The sequence below is a fragment of the Lepus europaeus genome, chromosome 12 (genome assembly GCF_033115175.1).
Source record: "Lepus europaeus isolate LE1 chromosome 12, mLepTim1.pri, whole genome shotgun sequence".
Lineage (NCBI taxonomy): Eukaryota > Metazoa > Chordata > Mammalia > Lagomorpha > Leporidae > Lepus > Lepus europaeus.
Genome location: NC_084838.1, coordinates 3051272 through 3069575, shown reverse-complemented (window position 1 = coordinate 3069575; position 18304 = coordinate 3051272). Strand labels below are relative to the sequence as shown.

The 18304-nt window shown below is 57.7% G+C and overlaps 1 protein-coding gene across 2 annotated transcripts in view; it reads left to right on the top strand.

Moving 5' to 3' along the window:
- Positions 1-18304, top strand: part of CFAP77 (cilia and flagella associated protein 77) — a 131979-nt gene that overhangs the window by 53616 nt on the left and 60059 nt on the right. The window contains exons 2-3 of one of the 2 annotated variants that reach the window (XM_062206873.1): positions 8315-8328; positions 11372-11399. The exons of the other annotated variant lie outside the window; for it this stretch is intronic. Of the exons in view, the coding sequence (XP_062062857.1) occupies positions 8315-8328; positions 11372-11399 (42 nt within the window). The remainder of the gene's footprint in view (positions 1-8314; positions 8329-11371; positions 11400-18304) is intronic. 2 annotated transcript variants of the gene reach the window in all.

Genomic DNA, 18304 nt, shown 5'->3' with positions numbered 1-18304 from the left:
GCGGGTGCAGGGGCCCAAGCACTTGGGCCATCCTCCACTGCTTTCCCAGGCCAGAGCAGAGAGCTGGATTGGAAGAGGAGCAGCTGGGACGTGAAGGCACCACCCGTGAGAAGCTCTACTACACTGCAGCGCTGGGCCCTGAGAAGCTGTTTTTTTTTTTTTTTTTTTTTTTAAATAAATGATGCTCTCTTGTTGGCCCAAGAAGCGGAGCGGGGATCAGCCCCTGGCCAGACAGAGGTGGCTGTGAGGGCTGGAGAGCGGGGCTGCAGCCACGGAGGGCCGGGGCATGTGCCAGCACCAAGATGGTCCCCCCGGTGCCCTGCGCGAGGAGGTGAGGGTGAGACGAGCACACCTTCCATTCCCTGCTAATTTGTAGTTTTCTGGTGTTAGCCAGGCTTACAAGACACATGCTCCCAATTAGCTGCTCCTCTTAATTTAAATGCTTCATAAATTATCTCCTGCGCGCGCGGATTATCACTTCATCATGCGAGTTAGCATTTAAATAAATAGCTGCGGTGTAGGAAATTAGAGAGGTTTACTTCCGAGGCGCTGGATAATGAAGGAAAATACCACGGCAGCTGAACAGCGCCGGGGAGGAGGGGAGAGGGAGGGCGCCTCCGGCTTCCAGAAAAGCCCCTCGGTGCCTTCGGCACGCAGGAAGGATATTCCACTGGCCCATTAAAACATTGTTCTTATAAGTTTTGAAATAACCGCAGGTTCAGAAAAAGTGGTGGAAATGGCACAGGGTGGTCCCAGGTACACTTCCCCAGCCACTGCCTCGGTCACTCACAAAATTGCAGAGCCCGGGACCACACGGGTCCATCCCCAGCTGGGACTTGAACTGCAAGGACTGCTGTGCCGGCGCTGCCCCTCCGCCAGCTGCCGTGGCGTCCTCGTGGTGGGGCAGTGGCCCGGCCTGCTTTCCTCTGTAATGTGTGGCGCCTCCTGGGCAGGAGAGCCCTGGAAGATGGAGGCTGATTCCTTTTACATTTTTATTTATTTATTTACTTTCATTTTATTTGAAAGAGGAAGAGAGAGAGCGAGCGAGCGAGCATTTCTATCCGATAGCTCACTCCCCAGGAGCCAGGGCTGGGCCAGGCCGAAGCCAGGAGCCTGGAGCTCCATCCAGGTCTCCCACGTGGGTGGCAGGGGCCCAGCACTCATTCTGTCACCCTTGCCTCCCGGATGCACCGGCAGGAATCGGGGTTGGAAGCAGGGGACCCGAGACTTGGAGCAGACACTCTGATGCGCGATGCAGCTGTCACAAGTGGCCTCTTAACCCTCGTGCGAATGCCTCCCCGAGGCTTATTCCTTTGAGAGGAGCGTGGGCAGCTCCCTGGGAGAGCGAGTGCTTTGAGCGTTTGCTGAATCCAGGGGACACGCACCCGAGCTGGGCCACCCCATGAGTCCGTTTGGTCGCTGGCTCCAGGCCCTTTTGCTTTTTGAGCCCATTAAAAACATTAGAAATGGTATTATCACTTCTCTTTCCACTCGGAAAAGAAATTAACACATTTCCGTGGACTCCTTAAAGTACCACGGGCCCACGCCTGGGGGGCGAGTCAGTCTCACACAGAGGCAGGTGATCAGAAGTCCCAGGAGACCATTAGAGCGATGTAATAGGTTAGGAAAGCCAGAGGCCTTAAAGGATTTGTGACATCAAGCGCAGCAGGAAATGATCTGCAGGGCAGGTCCCGCAGAGCAGCCGGCAGGGGGTGGCTGCGGACCCAGCTCCGGGAACTCCCCGGCGGGCAGAGGAGCCCGCAGCAGAAGCCACCAGTGCCACCCCGCAGGGCCCCTGCCTGCCCGCAGCGAGGCCACCTGCTTCCTCCTGTTGCTGTGTGGACCCCCTACATGCACCCCCCCATACACACCAGGACAACAGCCGCACCCTCAGTCCTGCACAGACTCATAAAGCCCCTTCTTGGCGTTTCTTGTCTTTCCCCCTTGGGATCTTTTACACTGTGCTTTAGATCAGGTAGGCTGGTGATGGGAGACGCAGTCGGCCACAGGCAGCCCAGCTAACGTGAGCTCTGTCTGTTGGCAGCAGCTGTCTGTCTCCAGGGGGGTGTAACTGTCACCTGCAAGATGCAGCCCCCTCCCCCCCAATCACTTGATAATGTGCCTGGGTCATGGCTCGATTCGGAATCACTTCTGAAGAGGGTGACAGCAGCCGTTGGAGCCCCACTGAGGGTGGACTGGGGTTCCCTCTGGGTGGTCCCCACCTGGCTGGGATTGCCAGATAAGACGCAGGACGTCCAATTAAGCTCAAGTCTCGGACAAACCATGAATAATAAGTTATGTTCTCTGCAATAGTAAACCTGCCCCATGCAGTATTGGGGGCACACTTGGATGACACCGTGAGTCATTGCCCATGGGAAATTTGGATTTTCCTGGGCATCCTGCATTTTTGTTGGCTAAATCTGGCGACAGTGCCAGCGCCCGCTGCCTGCAGCTTCCATCGCTGTCAGTGACCATGTGCTGCTTTCTTTCTCTCTTTCGGAAAATGACAAGCTGTGGGGGCCTGCTGTCATGTGACTTGCTTCAAAAGACTAGTTGTATCTTTGTCTTCAATACATTGCATTGTATTGAACCATACGGAACTGATGGTGTTTTTCCGGTTTGGACCCACATTGGAGTCTCAGAAAATGTGAGTACTTGGTGTCCCCATTTCAAGGCACAGAGGGGCAGTGTAACTGGGCCGAACTTGTCCAGCCGGGGAGTCCCAGAGCCTGGATTTCAGCCCAGGTGGTTGTAGCCGCTGAGCCTGAGAACTGACCGACAATTCACCCATCAGGGTAACTGCCCGTGTCTGCAGTGGCAGGTGCCAAGGCACACTGGACGCGTGGAAACCAGAGGTTCCCCTGGCACAGGTGCAGGGCGGCTGCCAGTCATGGCCCTCTCGGAGCTGTGGACACGCCTCCTGTGATCACATCAGGTCCTCCCCTGACAACCCCGAAACTATGTCCCGCTTGGGGTGCAGTCAGGGAGCCCCCGTGTGCATTCCCAACAGCTGTGTATAGATCGTGCTCTGTCTCTCAAAAGGGTTTGTGGTTTTTGCTTAAATAGGGAACCCATGTATGCTTTGCACTGGAAGGATGCTTTTCCAAGTTCCTGTTCTGTCTGGGTTTCTGTTGGGCAGTCACACACTCATGGAGGCCTTGGGCATCTATCCGCCCATTACCCACCCTTCCTTCCACCCACCCATCCATCCATCCATCCATCATCCACTCAAACATGCAGTCATCCAACTGTGACTGTGGATCCACTCATCCCAGGAAGGGGCAGCGCTCAAATGGAGTGGGACACATATGGCGGCTCTCAGGGTCATTGCTGGGCATATTATTCAAATATCCAGGGATCAAAGGCCACCTCTGAAATACTCTAAGTTCTTTGACGCTCATGACAAGGAGTTTCTTCCTTCCTTCCTTTCTTTTTCTTTTAGAGATTTGGAGAGAGAGAGAGAGAGAGAGAGAGAGAGAGAGAGAGAGAGAGACTTTCCATCCGCTGGTTCACTCTTGAAATGGCCACAATGACCAGGGCTGGTCCAGGCTGAAGCCAGGAGCCTGGAACTCCATCCTGGTCTCCCACATGGATGGCAGGGGCCCAGTTACTTGGGCCACCATCCACTGCCTTCCCAGCAGCATCAGCAGGGAGCTGGACTGGAAGCAGAGCAGCCAGGGCTCAAGCCGGTGCCCTGACACGGGATGCCATCTTTGCAAGGGGCAGCTGAGCCTGCTACGCCACAACCCTGGCCTCAGGTGTATCTAAGAAATTCAGTCACTGGCATCAGAGGGAGCTCACAGAGAAAGCTGCTGGGGTGGGACACAGGGAGACGCCAATGGGTGTTGGTGGCTGGTGCCTGGGGCACCCAGGGCTGAGGCTCAGACGAAGGTCAGCCAGGTGGCACAGGACCCAGGGCAGGCCGGGCGAGGGTCGGGGGCATCAGGAAAGGCCAAGGAAGTTTTCTCTGAGATGGTCAGACTTGGCTCTGATTGCTCGTGTCTCTCCCACTGATCTACTGATCATAGTTTTTCAAATTTTATATCCGTGACCCTTGTAAAAGGATTGCATTGAAGGCGCGTTTTAAGCTGCATTTTAATAAGTCAATAAGAAAGCTCAAAATTATTTAAAGCCTCTTAAAGAGGATTATATTTGATTTCTTGGGGGAATTCTGGTGTAGAAGAGTGAGGAGACTTGGTCCTTCTGAGGTTGTTTTACATTAAGGAAATACATCATTTCAGACCCAAACTTTTAACCATTTTGTTGTTGGCATAGAGATGACTCCAACCACAAGGCTTTTGTTACCCGCTGCAGCTCGAGGCCTGGAGCTCCCAAGCAAACATGAGGCTGTCCTTTGCCCTTTTTTGGGAAAAGATTTATTAATTTTTTTAAATTTATTTGAAAGAATTAAGGAGAGATGGAGAGAGAAGTCTTTGATCCACTGCTGTTTCACTCCCAAAATGGCTTCAATGGCTGGGGCTGGGCAGGGTTGAAGCCAGGAGCCAGGAGCTTCATCCCAGTCTCCCACATGGGTGCAGGGGCCCAAGCACTTGGGCCATCCTCTGCCACTTTCCCAGGTGCATTAGCAGGGAGCTGGATCGGACGTGGAGCAGCCTGGACTCGAACCCATATGGGAGGCCTACGCTGCAGGCGGAGGCTTCACCTGCTACGTCACGACGCCGGCCCCACCCTTTGCACTGCATCCGCTCACCTTTCCAATCAAGCTTTTGTGAGATGGAGGCAGAGGGCCAGATTCCCCAGGTATCATCACATCACACATCCGGGCCAGAGCAGACGTCTAGTTCTTGTGGGCTTTATTTTATCATTTTATCGTATCTGTTAGAAACGGAGAGAGAGCTCTCATCTACTAGTTCACTCCCCTGATGCTCACGACGGCCAGGAGCCGGGAGTCAGGAGTTCAGGTCAGGTCTCCCACGTGGGTGGCAGGGACCCAATCGCTTGAGCCATCACCTGCTGTCCCCGAGTCTGCATTGGCAGGAAGCTGGAGTCAGGAGCCAGAGCTGGGGATCAAACCCAGGCGCCCTGGTGCGGGATGCCGGTGTCCTAACTTCTCAGCCGAACACCGCTGCCTTCCTTCTCCACGGGCCCCTCTGCTGCGGCTGGTCTGCACCGAGTGACATCACAGCACCCAGGTGGCAACAGCCGGACGCCTGGGAGGGGAGGAGACCTGCTCCGGCACTGGCATTGACCCTCGCTGAGTTTCTTAGTGCCTGCCAGGCTCGAGTGTGCCGGTCCAGGGAGAGCGGAAGGCAGCGAGGCAGGGAGGAGGGGGCTCGTGCAGGCACAGGGGGAGCAGAGGCACCGCAGGAGACGCGTGGTCTCGTACAACACGGGAGGGCTCCAGCATCCTGAGTGTCACTCTGCCTACTACAGAGTGCAGAGCCAACCCCCGCCCCCCCCCCCCCCAACGCCCACCTGCAGCTCCGTCTCCCCGGCCCCTGTGCTGACCACCAGTCCTTTCCTGAGCTATAGCACCGATCATACCACGACCCCTGGCCAGCAACCGCCCACGGCTCCCTACCGCCTGTCAAAGCCACGGCCTGGTTGGGGCTGGCCCCACAGCTCATCTTCCCGCCGTTGGCTGGGCCAGCTGCCACACCTGTGCTCCCCTCAGCCTCCGACACGGGCACCTGCTGTGATGCCCCACGTAGCCTGATGCTCCGCCTCCGTGTCCTCCTCGGAGGTCGCCACTGCCTGGAGCTCTGTCCAGAGACTGCTCAGGGTCTCTGCACGGACGCTCTGCACAAGGGCCCAGGACTCCATCCAACTCAGCCCTCACCCCTGCCTCTCCTGTCTCATCCCGTGGATCCCCACCTGCTGGGGGGCTGGGCGCGAGCTCTTCCAGCCTCTGTGACTTCAAGCTCTGATCTCCCCTGTCCCCGTCAGCTGCCACAAGGGACACCCACTCGGACTTGACGTCAGTCCCAGCAGATGTGTCTGGTCCCCCGGATGTGGCACTGGGCTGTGCCCACTCCGTGCGGTTGGGACTGTTGTGTGCTGATCTCTGCCCTGTGTGCTTGTGATTGTGGGAGGTGGGGACACGTCATAATATCATGTTAGAGGATGAATCGTGTCCCCCACAGGGACCCACAGGGGGTCTTCAGAAAGTTCATGGAAAACGCAGATGATAAAAAGCTATGTACGAGGTTCAGCGTTGCACTGGAATAAACTTGCCTTCTAACTCCATTTTCATGAACTTTGTGAAGGGCTCTCAACCCGGTGGCTCGGGTCTGTTATAAGAGAAAGGAGAGGAAGATCTGAGACACAGCCCCATCGGGACAGGCCAGGTGAAAACAGGCAGAGAATGGGGTGAGGCAGCCGCTAGCCAGGGGGCCTCGAGGAGCACTGGGTGCCACCAGAGGCGAGGAGAGGGACCCTAGAAGGGGCCAGCGCTGCCCACGCCTCGACATCAGGGTTCTGGCTCTGGACAGTGAGAGAATAGGCTTCCCTGGGCTTGGTGACCTGCTGCACAGCCACAGGACGTGGACACAGTGGCTGGGGCCGGGGGTCGGAGGCCGGGACGAGGGCTTTCCAGCCGCGCTGGCTGTGACATCAATTCCCACAGCCCCCTGGGAATTCCCATGGCCTGAGCCTTTGTGTTCGCCTCGGTGACCTGTGTCAGGTTTCTCTGTGCCAGGAAGATGGCAGGGATGGAAGGCGCCAGCCGGCGGCAGCCCAGAGGCCGGCACCCCCACTCTCGAGGCTCTGCCTCTGGCGGTTGGCTGGCTGACCCTGGGCACAAAGTAGCCTCTCCAAGCAGGGATCTATAAAGCGAAGACTAGAGTTAACCTGCCTCACAGGCCATGACATGGAGTCATTCATTCATTCAACAAAGATTTACTGAGCAACTATTATGTGCCGAGCACTATACTAGATGGGGACAGGGCAGTGTACAGGACACAGGTGATGGTGCCTGCCCCACGAGGCTTACAGCACGGGAGGAAGAGAGGATGCGTTAGTAGAACACATGGGGAGTTGATGACAGGCGCCATGTAGACTCAAAGCTGGAAAGAGGACAAGGTCAGCTGGGGGCTGCACGTTTACATGGGGAGAAACCAAGGGGTCCGGGAGTGCCCGGGCACTGAGCGCATAGCAGCCGCCAGTGCAATCAGCTGCTTGCACTCAGGGCCGGGGGAGCCGAGCCCCACCCTGCTCTCTCCCCCTGCAGGAGGCTCCAAGCTGCCTGGTGTGGGTCCCTCCTCCCAGACCCCTCTCTGGGCATTGTAAGTGCTCAGGGCGAACACCTGGGAGAGGAGGGAGCTGGGCCAAACGCAGGTGCAAACTCAGACAGGTCTGGGGCAGGCACTCTGATCCTTTCCACTGACCACAAAGGAGGAGTGGCCACGGTGACCAGGCTGGGGGGCCATCACCTGCTCTTTCATGCCCCCAACTCGTCCGTTTGGAAGATGACAAAGCCAATTAAAAAAAAGTGAAAGGCAGAGTGATAGAGGGAAAGGGGGAAAAGAGACAGAGGATCTTCCACCTGCTGATTTACCCTGTCAATGGCCGCAAGAGCTGGGGCCAGGCCAGTCTGGAACTCCATCCAGGCCTCCCGTGTGGGTGGCAGGGGTGCAAGGCCTCGGGCCACGGTGTGCTGCTGCCTCCCAGTTGCACCAGCAGGCAGCAAGATGGGAAGTGGAGGTGGGACCCCACCCCAGGAGGGGGGCAGCCCGAGCAGTGGCTTAACCTGCTGTGCTGCGATGCCCACTGCCCGCCCCAAAGTCCAGTTTCTTAAAAAGCAAAGAATGAAATGCCAAGATGGAGAATTGTGGCATCCACAGGAAGGAATTTTTTTTTTCTCCCTTATTAGCTCCCTGACCTAAGCAGGTCTGGCAGTCACCGGCGGCGACTGGCAGGAACGAATCGGCCGTGGCACAGCCAGGGGTGAACTCAGCAGCCTGGGTTGTCCACACCCTGCACGGTCCAGAGGAAAGACCGGCCCTGTCCCAGTCGGGGGGTGACCTCCAACCTCCGAGCCTGGGCAATGTTTTGCCTGGTTGGAGGGTCTTTATCTCTCTGGGGGTCCTGGGTCACACGGTGTCAGTTCACCCCTGCAGGGGCTGGATGATGACGTCCATGTAAAAACCCTGGCCTGCAACGCCCAGGTCAGCTTCCCCAACAGCCAGGAATGCTCGAGGCGTGTGGTCTCAGGTCATCAACGATGACGTCATCGTCGTCCTCGTCATCACCGGGACTCCCCAGGGAGGGGCAGGTGGTGTCTCCTGGACCCCACCCCAGGCGCTCATCCCTCAGCTGCTCATAGCCCGTGTCCTTAGCTGTAACCCACCATCAGCCCAGCGGCCCTGCGTTCTGGGGGCCCCTCTAGCAAATTACTGGAGCCGAGAGTGGTCTTGGGGACCCCCGGAGGGCTCACACCTGCGTCTGAGTTTGGGGCGAGTCGGCACAGAGACTCCCTGGGTCGGATGCCCGAGCCTGTGACCCGGCGGAAAAGCTGGGCTCCTCAGCCTCAAGCCTCCCAGGGAAACCGAGGCACGGGATCGGTCCCGCCATTGCTGCCAGTGCCGACGGCGCTGTGTGTGTGTTCAGCCCTACAGACTTGCAGAAGCACATTCTCAGGGAAAAGGAGCCAGTTCCTCCAGGGAGCACCCCCACCCCGCCGTGGCTTTTCATACTTTGGGCAAAATAAGGTGGCACGCGGTGTCCTGTCTAACAAACCAAAACAAACAGCATGATGGGTAAGGCAAGTGCGAGGCAGATGGGGCCCAGGGTGGCCCCAGGGTGAGCCAGGAGGCCTCGCACGGAGCAGGCCTCTCCTCCGCCTGGCCCTTTAAAACCAAAATGCTGGAGTTCATTTGCATTTAGATCTCTTTGGCTCCCGCTTTTCATCTAAAGACAAATCCTCACAAAAGGCTGCTTAATTAGACCAAATTAGATTTCCGCTCAGCGCTTGTCATTCAGTGCAAAACGCCGTTCTCTTTCCATTTTGGTAATTACAGGCTGGTCTGTACCGGTTTGCACGCGCTCACAGCGGCCGTGGCGCGTCTGACCGGCATTCCTGATTTTGTGCAGAGAACAGGACAATTATTCGGCCGCACCAGATCTGTCTGTTTTGTAAGTCGGATCAAGAGCATCACCGGAGCCCTCTCTCCGTCGGGGTGTTCTCACTTTTAATTCTCTAACGATCCACTGTAGGCGTAGGCGTAGGCGCAGTGTGGAGCTTGGTCACTTCCCAGGCGGAGAGCCGAGCGCACACGGCTCACAGGCAGCGGTGACGGCCGTAGGTGAAGTCTTTGCCTCGGTAATGCAGCCCCGTCCCCTTCTCGGTCACCTGCCTCAGCCGCCTTCCGGGACCTCAGATCTGTTTCTTAAAATTTTTTTTATTGGCCGGCGCCGTGGCTTAACAGGCTAATCCTCCGCCTTGCGGCGCCGGCACACCGGGTTCTAGTCCCGGTCGGGGCGCCGGATTCTATCCCGGTTGCCCCTCTTCCAGGCCAGCTCTCTGCTATGGCCCAGGAAGGCAGTGGAGGATGGCCCAAGTGCTTGGGCCTTGCACCCCATGGGAGACCAGGAGAAGCACCTGGCTCCTGGCTTCGGATCAGTGAGATGTGCTGTCCGCAGCGGCCATTGGAGGGTGAACCAACGGCAAAAAGGAAGACCTTTCTCTCTGTCTCTCTCTCTCACTGTCCACTCTGCCTGTCTAAATAAATAAATAAATAAAAATTTAAAAAAAAATTTTTATTGGTATAAGGTGGACACGTTCCACGTATGCCAGACCTAGCAGTGTGCTCAGTGATGCTTCCCACCCGACCCTCCCTCCACGCACGTCCCCACCCTCCCTGGCGCTCAGATCTCTCCTGTAGCCACGCTCCCCTCCCAAGCACAGGGCCACAGCAGTTCCCGTTTCCAGGCCTGCAGACAGGAGCACGCACAGAGGAGGGCCTCGGTGGGCTGCCGTGTGTGCGTGTTGGTTGGTTCAAGGCCTTGACCTTGATTAGGGCGTTCCTCCAATATTTTCCATTCCTGGTATCTGGTGCAGCTCAGCCTCCTGAGGACCACACACCCACTCACACACACACACACACCCTGACCCCCGAGACGCTTCCTCCAGGGGTCGTCAGGGTGTGCAGCAGGGCCCACCCACACCCCGACCCCGCGACGCTTCCTCCAGGGGTCGTCAGGGTGTGCAGCAGGGCCCAGCGGCTTCTCTCTGGTTGTTCTGGTTGAAAGCTTGTGGACAAGTGGACAGGAGCTGGTCTCTAGGGGATGGGGTGGGTGGAGGTGGGACAGGTGACGTCAACTCCAGTAACAGTTGCCGCTCATTCTTGCCAAAGATATTGGTGCGGCCTACTGTGCAAGGGCCACCGAGGATTCATACCTGACACCAACCCAGTAACTGGCTGGTGAGGTCCTCGCCCAAAGTCACACGGCTAACAAGTGGGTGGGTTGACATGGGAGCCCAGGTCAGGCACACTCCACAGCCGTCTTGCCATGTGGCTCTGCTTCCCTGAGCCAAAGCAGGTGGCCGTGTGGATTGAGAAGTGGGGGATGACGGGGGCCGGGATAACATGGATCGAGAAGTCGGGGATCCGGGTGACATGGACTGAGATGTTAGGGAGCTGGGGGTGCCCCAGAAAGAGAACACCGGGGCTGGAAGGGGCCCTTGGGGTCAGTTGCCTCAGCCCTCTGGGGCAGGTAGGAGCTGTGAGGCCAGAGAACAGGTGAGGGAGCCTCTTCCGGGCTGCCCCTGGACTGTCCTCCCCATTAGCCTCCAGTCTTCCACCCTCGAGGCTGCTGGCACCTGCCGTAGTCACGAGGCAGGAAGTCGCCTGGTTCTGCTGCTCCTGCTCCATCTGACCTTCCTTGGGGCCCACGGTGGACAGGGCTTTCCCAGGAGAACCTGGGAACAGATTCCAGACTTGGTTCTAGAACAGCTGCCCTGGGTGGCACAGGCCTGGGAGGAGCCTTGGCCGTCTGTGCCACCCACTGGCACTGAGCCGTGCAAACTTTCCAGAGATGTGCATTGAAGGGCTCTTGCGGGCCGGACCGGGGGACGTCACAGACTGGCCTGGGCCCACGCGACCAGCACACAGCTGGGCGAGCCATGGCAGAAGCCACTACCCACACGATCCTGGGGGCCCGGAGGGAAAACGTGTGTGATCACAAGGCTGGAGTTCCAGCTGGGGCCGCGGAGTCAGGGGCTTCCCCAGGGAAGCGACATTTAAGCTGGTTCACTCCCCAAATGGCTGCAACAGCCGGAGCTGGGGCAGTCCAAAACCAGGAGACAGGAACTTCCTCTGGGTCTCCCACGTGGGTGCAGGGACCCAAGCACTTGGGCCATCTTCCGCTGCTTTCCCAGGGCCGTTAGCAGGGAGCTGGACCAGAAGTGGAGCAGCCTGGGCACAAACCGGCGCCCATATGTGATACTGGCTTGCGGAGGCTTAGCCACAGTGCCGGCCCCAGGAAGACACCCTTGATTCAAGAAGCTGGAAGAAGGCATTGGCTTCATGGGGACAGTGAAAGATGGGGTGTCAGGGGCGGTGAGAGCCAGGGGCAGAGGCACCCTCCTTGCAGCACTTGTGGCCCCCATTCTATAAGGGGGCCACAGACCACTGCCGCTGAGACCTTATCCCAACAGCTCAGGCTCCAAATCTCTACATATCCAATTGTTTTAAGAAAACAGTCCAAGGGACCGGCGCTGTGGCACAGAGGGTCAAGCTGATGCCTGCGACGCTGCCATCCCATACGCCTCTGGTTGAAGACCCGGTTGCTCCACTTCCGATCGAGCTCCCTGCTGATGTGCCAGGGAAAGAATCGGAGGATGGCCCAGGTGCTTGGCCCCCTGCCACCCACGTGGGAGACTCAGAAGAAGCTCTGGGCTCCTGGCACAGCCCCAGCCACCTGGCACAGCCCCAGCCATTGTAACCATTTGGGGAGTGAACCAGCGAATGAAGATCAGTCTCTCTCTCTTTCTCCGTAAGTCTGCCTTTCAAAAATAAATAAATAAATAAAGTCAGTAAAACAACAACAGCCCAAACAAGCAGATTTTCAGCCATTCAGGACCCGCCTGTTTTGCGTACCCCACAAAACTCTGCCACCCTGGGCTGCATGATCAGGATGGAGACCTAGCACTGCCAGACCCACACGGCCACAGCCCTGGCAGCTCCCTGGCCTGGCCCGGTCTCCCCCAGGGTGCCCTCGTCCTCCCTCTCTGTCCAGTGCCCCCTCTCCTGCCACGTTGTCCGAATTCCCCCCAATCCAGCCAGCTGTGTGTTTGTGTCTTGATGTGCCCCCAAATCCTTGAGCCCACTCCCTACGCCCCTCCCACCCCTCTCTGTATTCTCCAAGGCACCGACAGGCGCCTGTCACTGGCTGCCGCCGCCTCCACTGCCACTGGGGGAGGGGAAGCCTGCTGAGGTTCCCCCAAAATGTCACCGCAGAGCCAGTTGTCCTCCAGCCCCCCAGGCTGCCGGGAGGAGGGGCGGGAGGACCCAGGGCGGAGCCTCCCAGCTTGGAGCAGGATCTGCAGCCCCTGGCTGCTGTCCCCAGTGGACCCCGGGCCTTATTAAGACGCCTCCTTCTAGAGCCACTTCCTGCTCCTCTACCCCCCTGCTAGGCGCTGACAGGTCAGCCGCCATTTTGTGTTAAACTCCTACTCATTTATTACAATACCACTTTTTTTTTTTTATTGACATGGAAATAAAACTTACAATCAATGAGAGATTATGAAATATACATCAAAACAGAAGTCGCTGGAGCTGGCGTTTTCATCTGTTCTCGGGAAGGAACAAGGGTCTGCGGGGGTGGGGGGGCACGGAACATTTTTCTTCCCGATTACATGATGCGACTCTCAATGCATCCATCAAGGAAAGGAAAACATAAATAGAGCAACCAAACAGAACGGCCCGCGGCTGTCAAAACTTAAAACAGTTCAGCTTCCCTTTGATTTCTGTTTTAAGTTTTGGAGAAGTACATAGATCATTCTCGGCTTCTCCCTTTCTGTCTTCCTGCTTTGTTTGTTTTCCGCTTCTCTTTTCGTAGGGAGGCCTCGTTCTGAAATCGGCCCGCTCTGGGCGCCCCTGGCTGTGGCCCTAGCGGCTGAACCGACCGAGTGACCGGGTGGCTGCGGCGTTTGTCCCTCACGCCGCGGCCCGCCGCGGGGCTGGGGTGGGGTATCGGGGTGCGGGCTCTTTTTACTCCCTGCTCCTCGGTGGTGCTGGAAGTCGCTCCTCGCTACATCAAAGCGGGCTGCAAGTTGCCTCCAGGCTGGAGAGGGGGCTGGCGGGAGGGACCCTCACCCTGGCCCTGGCCTCCGACACCCAGTCTCAATCCTGTGGCCATTCTCCTCAAAGACCCAGAAGCCGCTCCTCACCATTGTCTGACTGGGAGGCCCTTGTCCCCCCAGGACAGCACACACCGGAGGGGGCCCAGGCTGGGTGAGGTCGCACTGCTCCGTGGGGGTCCCTGGGACAGGCAGGGTGAGGCACAGGGAGCGGGCGCTCAGTTGCCCACATTGGCCACCCAGCAAGGCTGCCCAAAGCCAGGGCCCCTCACCCACACGCCCCCGCCAGCTTCCACCACCACAACCATTCGAGCAGCGAGCAGCGTGCCCTGGGCGCAAGTGACCTTCAGACTCCGGCCCAGCCCAAGTCTCACTTCCTCCAGAGCCGCTGTCCTGCTGCTGGACCTCAGGTCCCTCATGTCACAGGCTTCCCCACCTCCCAGCCTTAAGACAGAGGAGTGGGAGCCACCGTGTGTCCCTCCAATGGTGACATTCACACAGGACGAGCCACCAGCCCTTGCTAAGAGGACAGCTCAGTGGCACGCGCTGGGTTGCCACTGTGCACGCCCCCTTTCCCCGTCTCAGGACACCCCCGCCAAGGAAGCCCCTTCCCCGGTGGCCCCCGCCTGCCTGCTTTCTCCCTCTGCACCGCCCCCATCTGGGCTTGGCATAGCCAATGATTCGGCGCCACCTGTGGCCTTGCGCATCTGCCTGGCTTCTTCCCTTAGCGTGTTTTAGGGTCCACCCATGTTGTAACAGGGGTCAACACCTTATTCCTCCCTGAAGAATGTTCTCTTGTGTGGACAGAACACGTTCTCCCCCTCCTTCTTGTGGTCGTTGTGAGTGATACTGCTGTGAACACACATGTGCGTATTTGTTTGAACACCTGCTTTCAGTTCTTTCGGGTGTGTACCTAGGAGCAGAATTGCTGGGTCGTAGGGTGAGCCTCTCTGTTAAAGATCTGCTTGTTGGGGCCGGCGCTGTAGCGTAGCAGGTAAAGCCGCTGCCTGCAGGGCCAGCATCCCGAATGCACACTGGTTCAAGTCCCAGCTGTTCCACTTCTGATCCAGCTCTCTGCTATGGCCTGGGAAAGCAGTGGAAGATGGCCCAAGTGCTTGGGCCCCTGCACCCACATTGGAGACCCAGAAGAAGCTCCTGCTTCCTGGCTTCAGGCCAGCGCAAATTTGCTTATTTATTTGAAAGTGAGAGCTATAGAGAGAGGGAGAGAGAGAGAGAGAGAGAAAGAGAGAGATCTTTTATCCACCGGTTCCCTCCCCCAGATGGCCGCAACAGCCCGGGTTGGACCAGGCTAAAAGGAGCCAGGAGCCAGGAGCTTCATCCAGTCGTCCATGTGAGTGGCAGGGGCCCAGGCACTTGGACCATTTCAGCCATTAACAGGGAGCTGGATCAGAGGTGGAGCAGTCAGGACACAAACTGGTGTCCATGTGGGAGGCTGGCGTTGGAGGAGGCAGCTTCACCAGTGCCCCGCACCGCTGGCCCTGGGTGGTTAACTCTGGGACTGTCAAACAGACGTGTTAACTGTGCAACAGGCCCTCTGTTCATACAGAGATGGAATTGCTGCTCATTCGGAGCCGGGGGAGTCTGGTGACAGCCCCTGGCTCATGTGACTGCTTTTGGTTACGACCCCTCCAGGCCCTCTGCGAGATGAACGGCTCCACCAGCCCTCTGCGCTGGGCACTCTCGTCACACCCATTCTATAGGTAGGGAAACTGAGGCTCGGGTGTTGAGTAACTTGCTGAAGGCATGGACCTGAGAAGCCGGGATCTCAGCTCCGGCTTGGCCGTGGCTCCCGCTTACCGGGCACTCAGTCTGTGGCCATCTCGGTCACAGATCTTAGCGGGGGGCACCCGCGTCCCCATTTTACAAAACAAGGAACTTGGTATTCAGACGGTCTGAGCGGCCAGGCCACGCAGGTGTCGCTGGCAGAGCTGGTGCTCGCCTGGACGGTCAGCCGGGAGCCTGGCTGCCGTGGATGCACCGCCTCTGTTGGGCGCTTCCTACTCGCGGGGGACTCCGGCCAGCTTTTATTGCTTTTTACCAAAGACACCCAGAGCAGGGCATGGCTTCCCGGCTTGCCTTTCTGCAGGGCGCTGTGGTTCCCCCTCATCCACCTGAACGGAGCTGCTGAGTTACCGGCCCCCAGAGGCCACGGCTCCGCATGGATGCATCCGTGCACCCGCCGCCGCCTTCTCCGCGTGTAATCAAACATCAAGCTAAGTAGCAAATAAATCTCTCGATCTCATAAGCTGCACAGCGAGATCATGTAAATGCAAATGAAGGAGCTGACTTCAAGCTGTCGAGGGGGAGGGGAGGGAACGCTGGGGGCCCTGTCGCCGTGACCGCAACGGCAAGGGCCGTACATCAGCAGCGAGATCCAAGCCGGCGGCCGCAGGAAGACAGACCCGGCTGCCCCAAGGAACAGGGAAGAACCAGGCAGGCAGCAAAACCCAGGCAGCCCCGGGCCGTGGGAACCAGGGCCAAACACAGCGGCAGGACAGGCCCGAGAGGGGCCGGAGAAGGTCCCCTTTGTCCAGGGTGGCCCTGGACTCTGAGCTGCAGAGCCACGCTACTGAGGCCAGCAGGGGCCACAGCAGGGACAGAAGCCACCCGGTCCTGAGCGTGCCTCGCAGGCCAGGTGCCAGGAATTACCCTACATGCACGCAGCCTCGCGAGCATGGACAAGTGGGAAAAGGGTCCCAGACAAAACAAGTGACTTGCCCAAGATCACTCGGCGGGGTGGTGGGTGGTGGTGGTGGCCAAGCTGGGATGGGGGCTCGGTTCCATGTGACAAAATTCCCAGGCCGTGGCCCATCTTCTCCCTGTGGGCCCGCAGCTGCCCCCTCCAGGCCGCCTCTCCCCACACAGTTCATGGAAAGTGGAATTAAAAGTTGATTTTGCCGCAGACACTTTGCAATCCACCTTCAGAAGCTCACACGGGGACTGGCGCTGTGGTACAGCCGGCTAAGCCCCCGCCTGGGATGCTGACATTCCTTATTGGAGCGCCTGTTCCTGTCCCGGCTGCTCTGCTTCCCATCCAGCTCCCTGCTAATGCGCCTGGAAGTCAGCAGATGTTGGCTCAAGTGCTTGGGCCCCTGCACCCACGTGGGAGGCACAGGTGGAGTTCCCGGCTCCTGGCTCAGCCCTGCTGTGTGGCCATGTGGGGGTGAACCAGCAGATGGAAGATCTCTCTCTCTCTCTCTCTCTCTGGCACTCTGCTTTCTAAATAAATAAATAAATTTTTTAAAAGTTCATGGAAATGCATATTATGAAAAGATTACACGTGGATTAAAAAAGCTGTTGCACTAAAGCAAACATCTTTTAATTGCATTTCCCACAAGCCTTTAAAAAAAGAACAGATTTATTTGAAAGGCAGAATTACGGAGAGAGGGGGGAGACAGAGAGAGGTCTTCTGTCTATTGTCTCACTCTCCAAATGGCTGCAACGACCGGGGCATTCTTCTAGGTCTCCCACGCAGGTGCAGGGGCCCAAACACTGGGCCGTCCTCTGCTGCTTTCCCAGGTGCATTAGCAGGGAGCCCAATCAGAAGTGGAGCAGCCGGGACATGAACTGGCACCCACATGGGATGCCGGTGTCGTAGGCGGTGGCTTTACCCGACTCGCCACAGCACCTGCACCCCGCCCCGGCCTTTTGAGGTGCTCCTGCAAACTCACAGGACTCAAAGTGGCACAGAAGAGCCTTCTGGGAACTTCTTAAAACAGGAAATAAAAGTGAATCATTTAACCTGGCTCTGTGCCCTTTTTCCCACTGGAAAGTGAAAATCTTGGTACCCAAAGGAAGGCGCCGCCTGTCTCCAGCCACACACCCTCTACCGCGCTGTCACGTGGCTGGGTTTCCTTCAGCACGTTTAGCATTGCATTAAAAAAGAAAACCCAAAACAAAACAAAACAACCAGCCAAAGACAAACAGCCTGGTGGTAACCGCGGTCTGCGTAGACTCGGGGCTCGTGCTGCGGATTCTTGCACTTGACTTTATCTTAGGCACCTTAGATCACCTTCGATGTGGCCCTCTCACCGGGGGCGTTTCAGTACCATCATTCGGTGTTCAGCTGCCACTCAGACAGCGAGCTGGTTCAAAGGACCGCCTGTGTCCGCTGATGCGTGGTACACCTTGTTGTACGCGATTGTTTATCGGAGGCGCTCATTATGGAAATAAATAAATATCCTCTCTGCTAATAACGATCACAATTTGCATTTATATTGTGCTTTTCATTCGAGGATCTTAAGTTGTTTTACAATAATGATCTCCCCCCTCCCTGAGCGCCGTGGCCCGGGTGCGCCCGCGGCTGGCTGCGTGGCTGCAGCCGTGTCCTCGGTATTTATTTAATAACTACCAGGCAATAACCGTGGGATTTCCCATAACTGGGCTTTGATCGAATGCGGGAAAGCGAGCGGTGGCTTTTCAACTGTGGAACTTTAACCGTTCACTTGATTCAGATGTAGGGCCTGAGGGTTAATGAGCTAAGCTGTGTGCAGTTACGGGCAAGTGGGGAGTGCCGGATTCCTCTGAGGAGCCGGCTGGCGAGGGAGTGGATGGGTAAGAAAAGCCTAGAACCTGGGCATGGAGCTCCCTGCCAGGAAACTGGCCCTTCTAGAAAGGACGGTCGGGGTTGTCCAGAGTGAAAGCCAGTGCGGGCCGCCCAAGCACCTGTTCTCACCTCCGTAGTGCAGGATGGGGGCCACTTTAGAGGGAAAACAATGTGTGCATTGGGTGGGAAATGATCAGACTTGAGCCGAGAGGCTGGGTCACTGGTTTGGAAGGAGTTGTCCGTGGAGATGGGGTGCGGGCAGGTTGTAGGACCAGGGACCTTGGTTCCCAGGGCCCAGGAGCAAACGCTGCTGGTCCCTGCCCCCACCCCCGGAAGCCCCTGTGGTTCTCATGCTGGGGTCTGGCTGCTCTGCGGGGGGCCTCCGGGCCCCGGGCATGGTTCCAGGGCCTGGCCCTTCCTGGTGGGGAGTGGAGGGAGCTGCTGCTGCTGCGGGAGAGCCCGGAGGAGCCGAGACC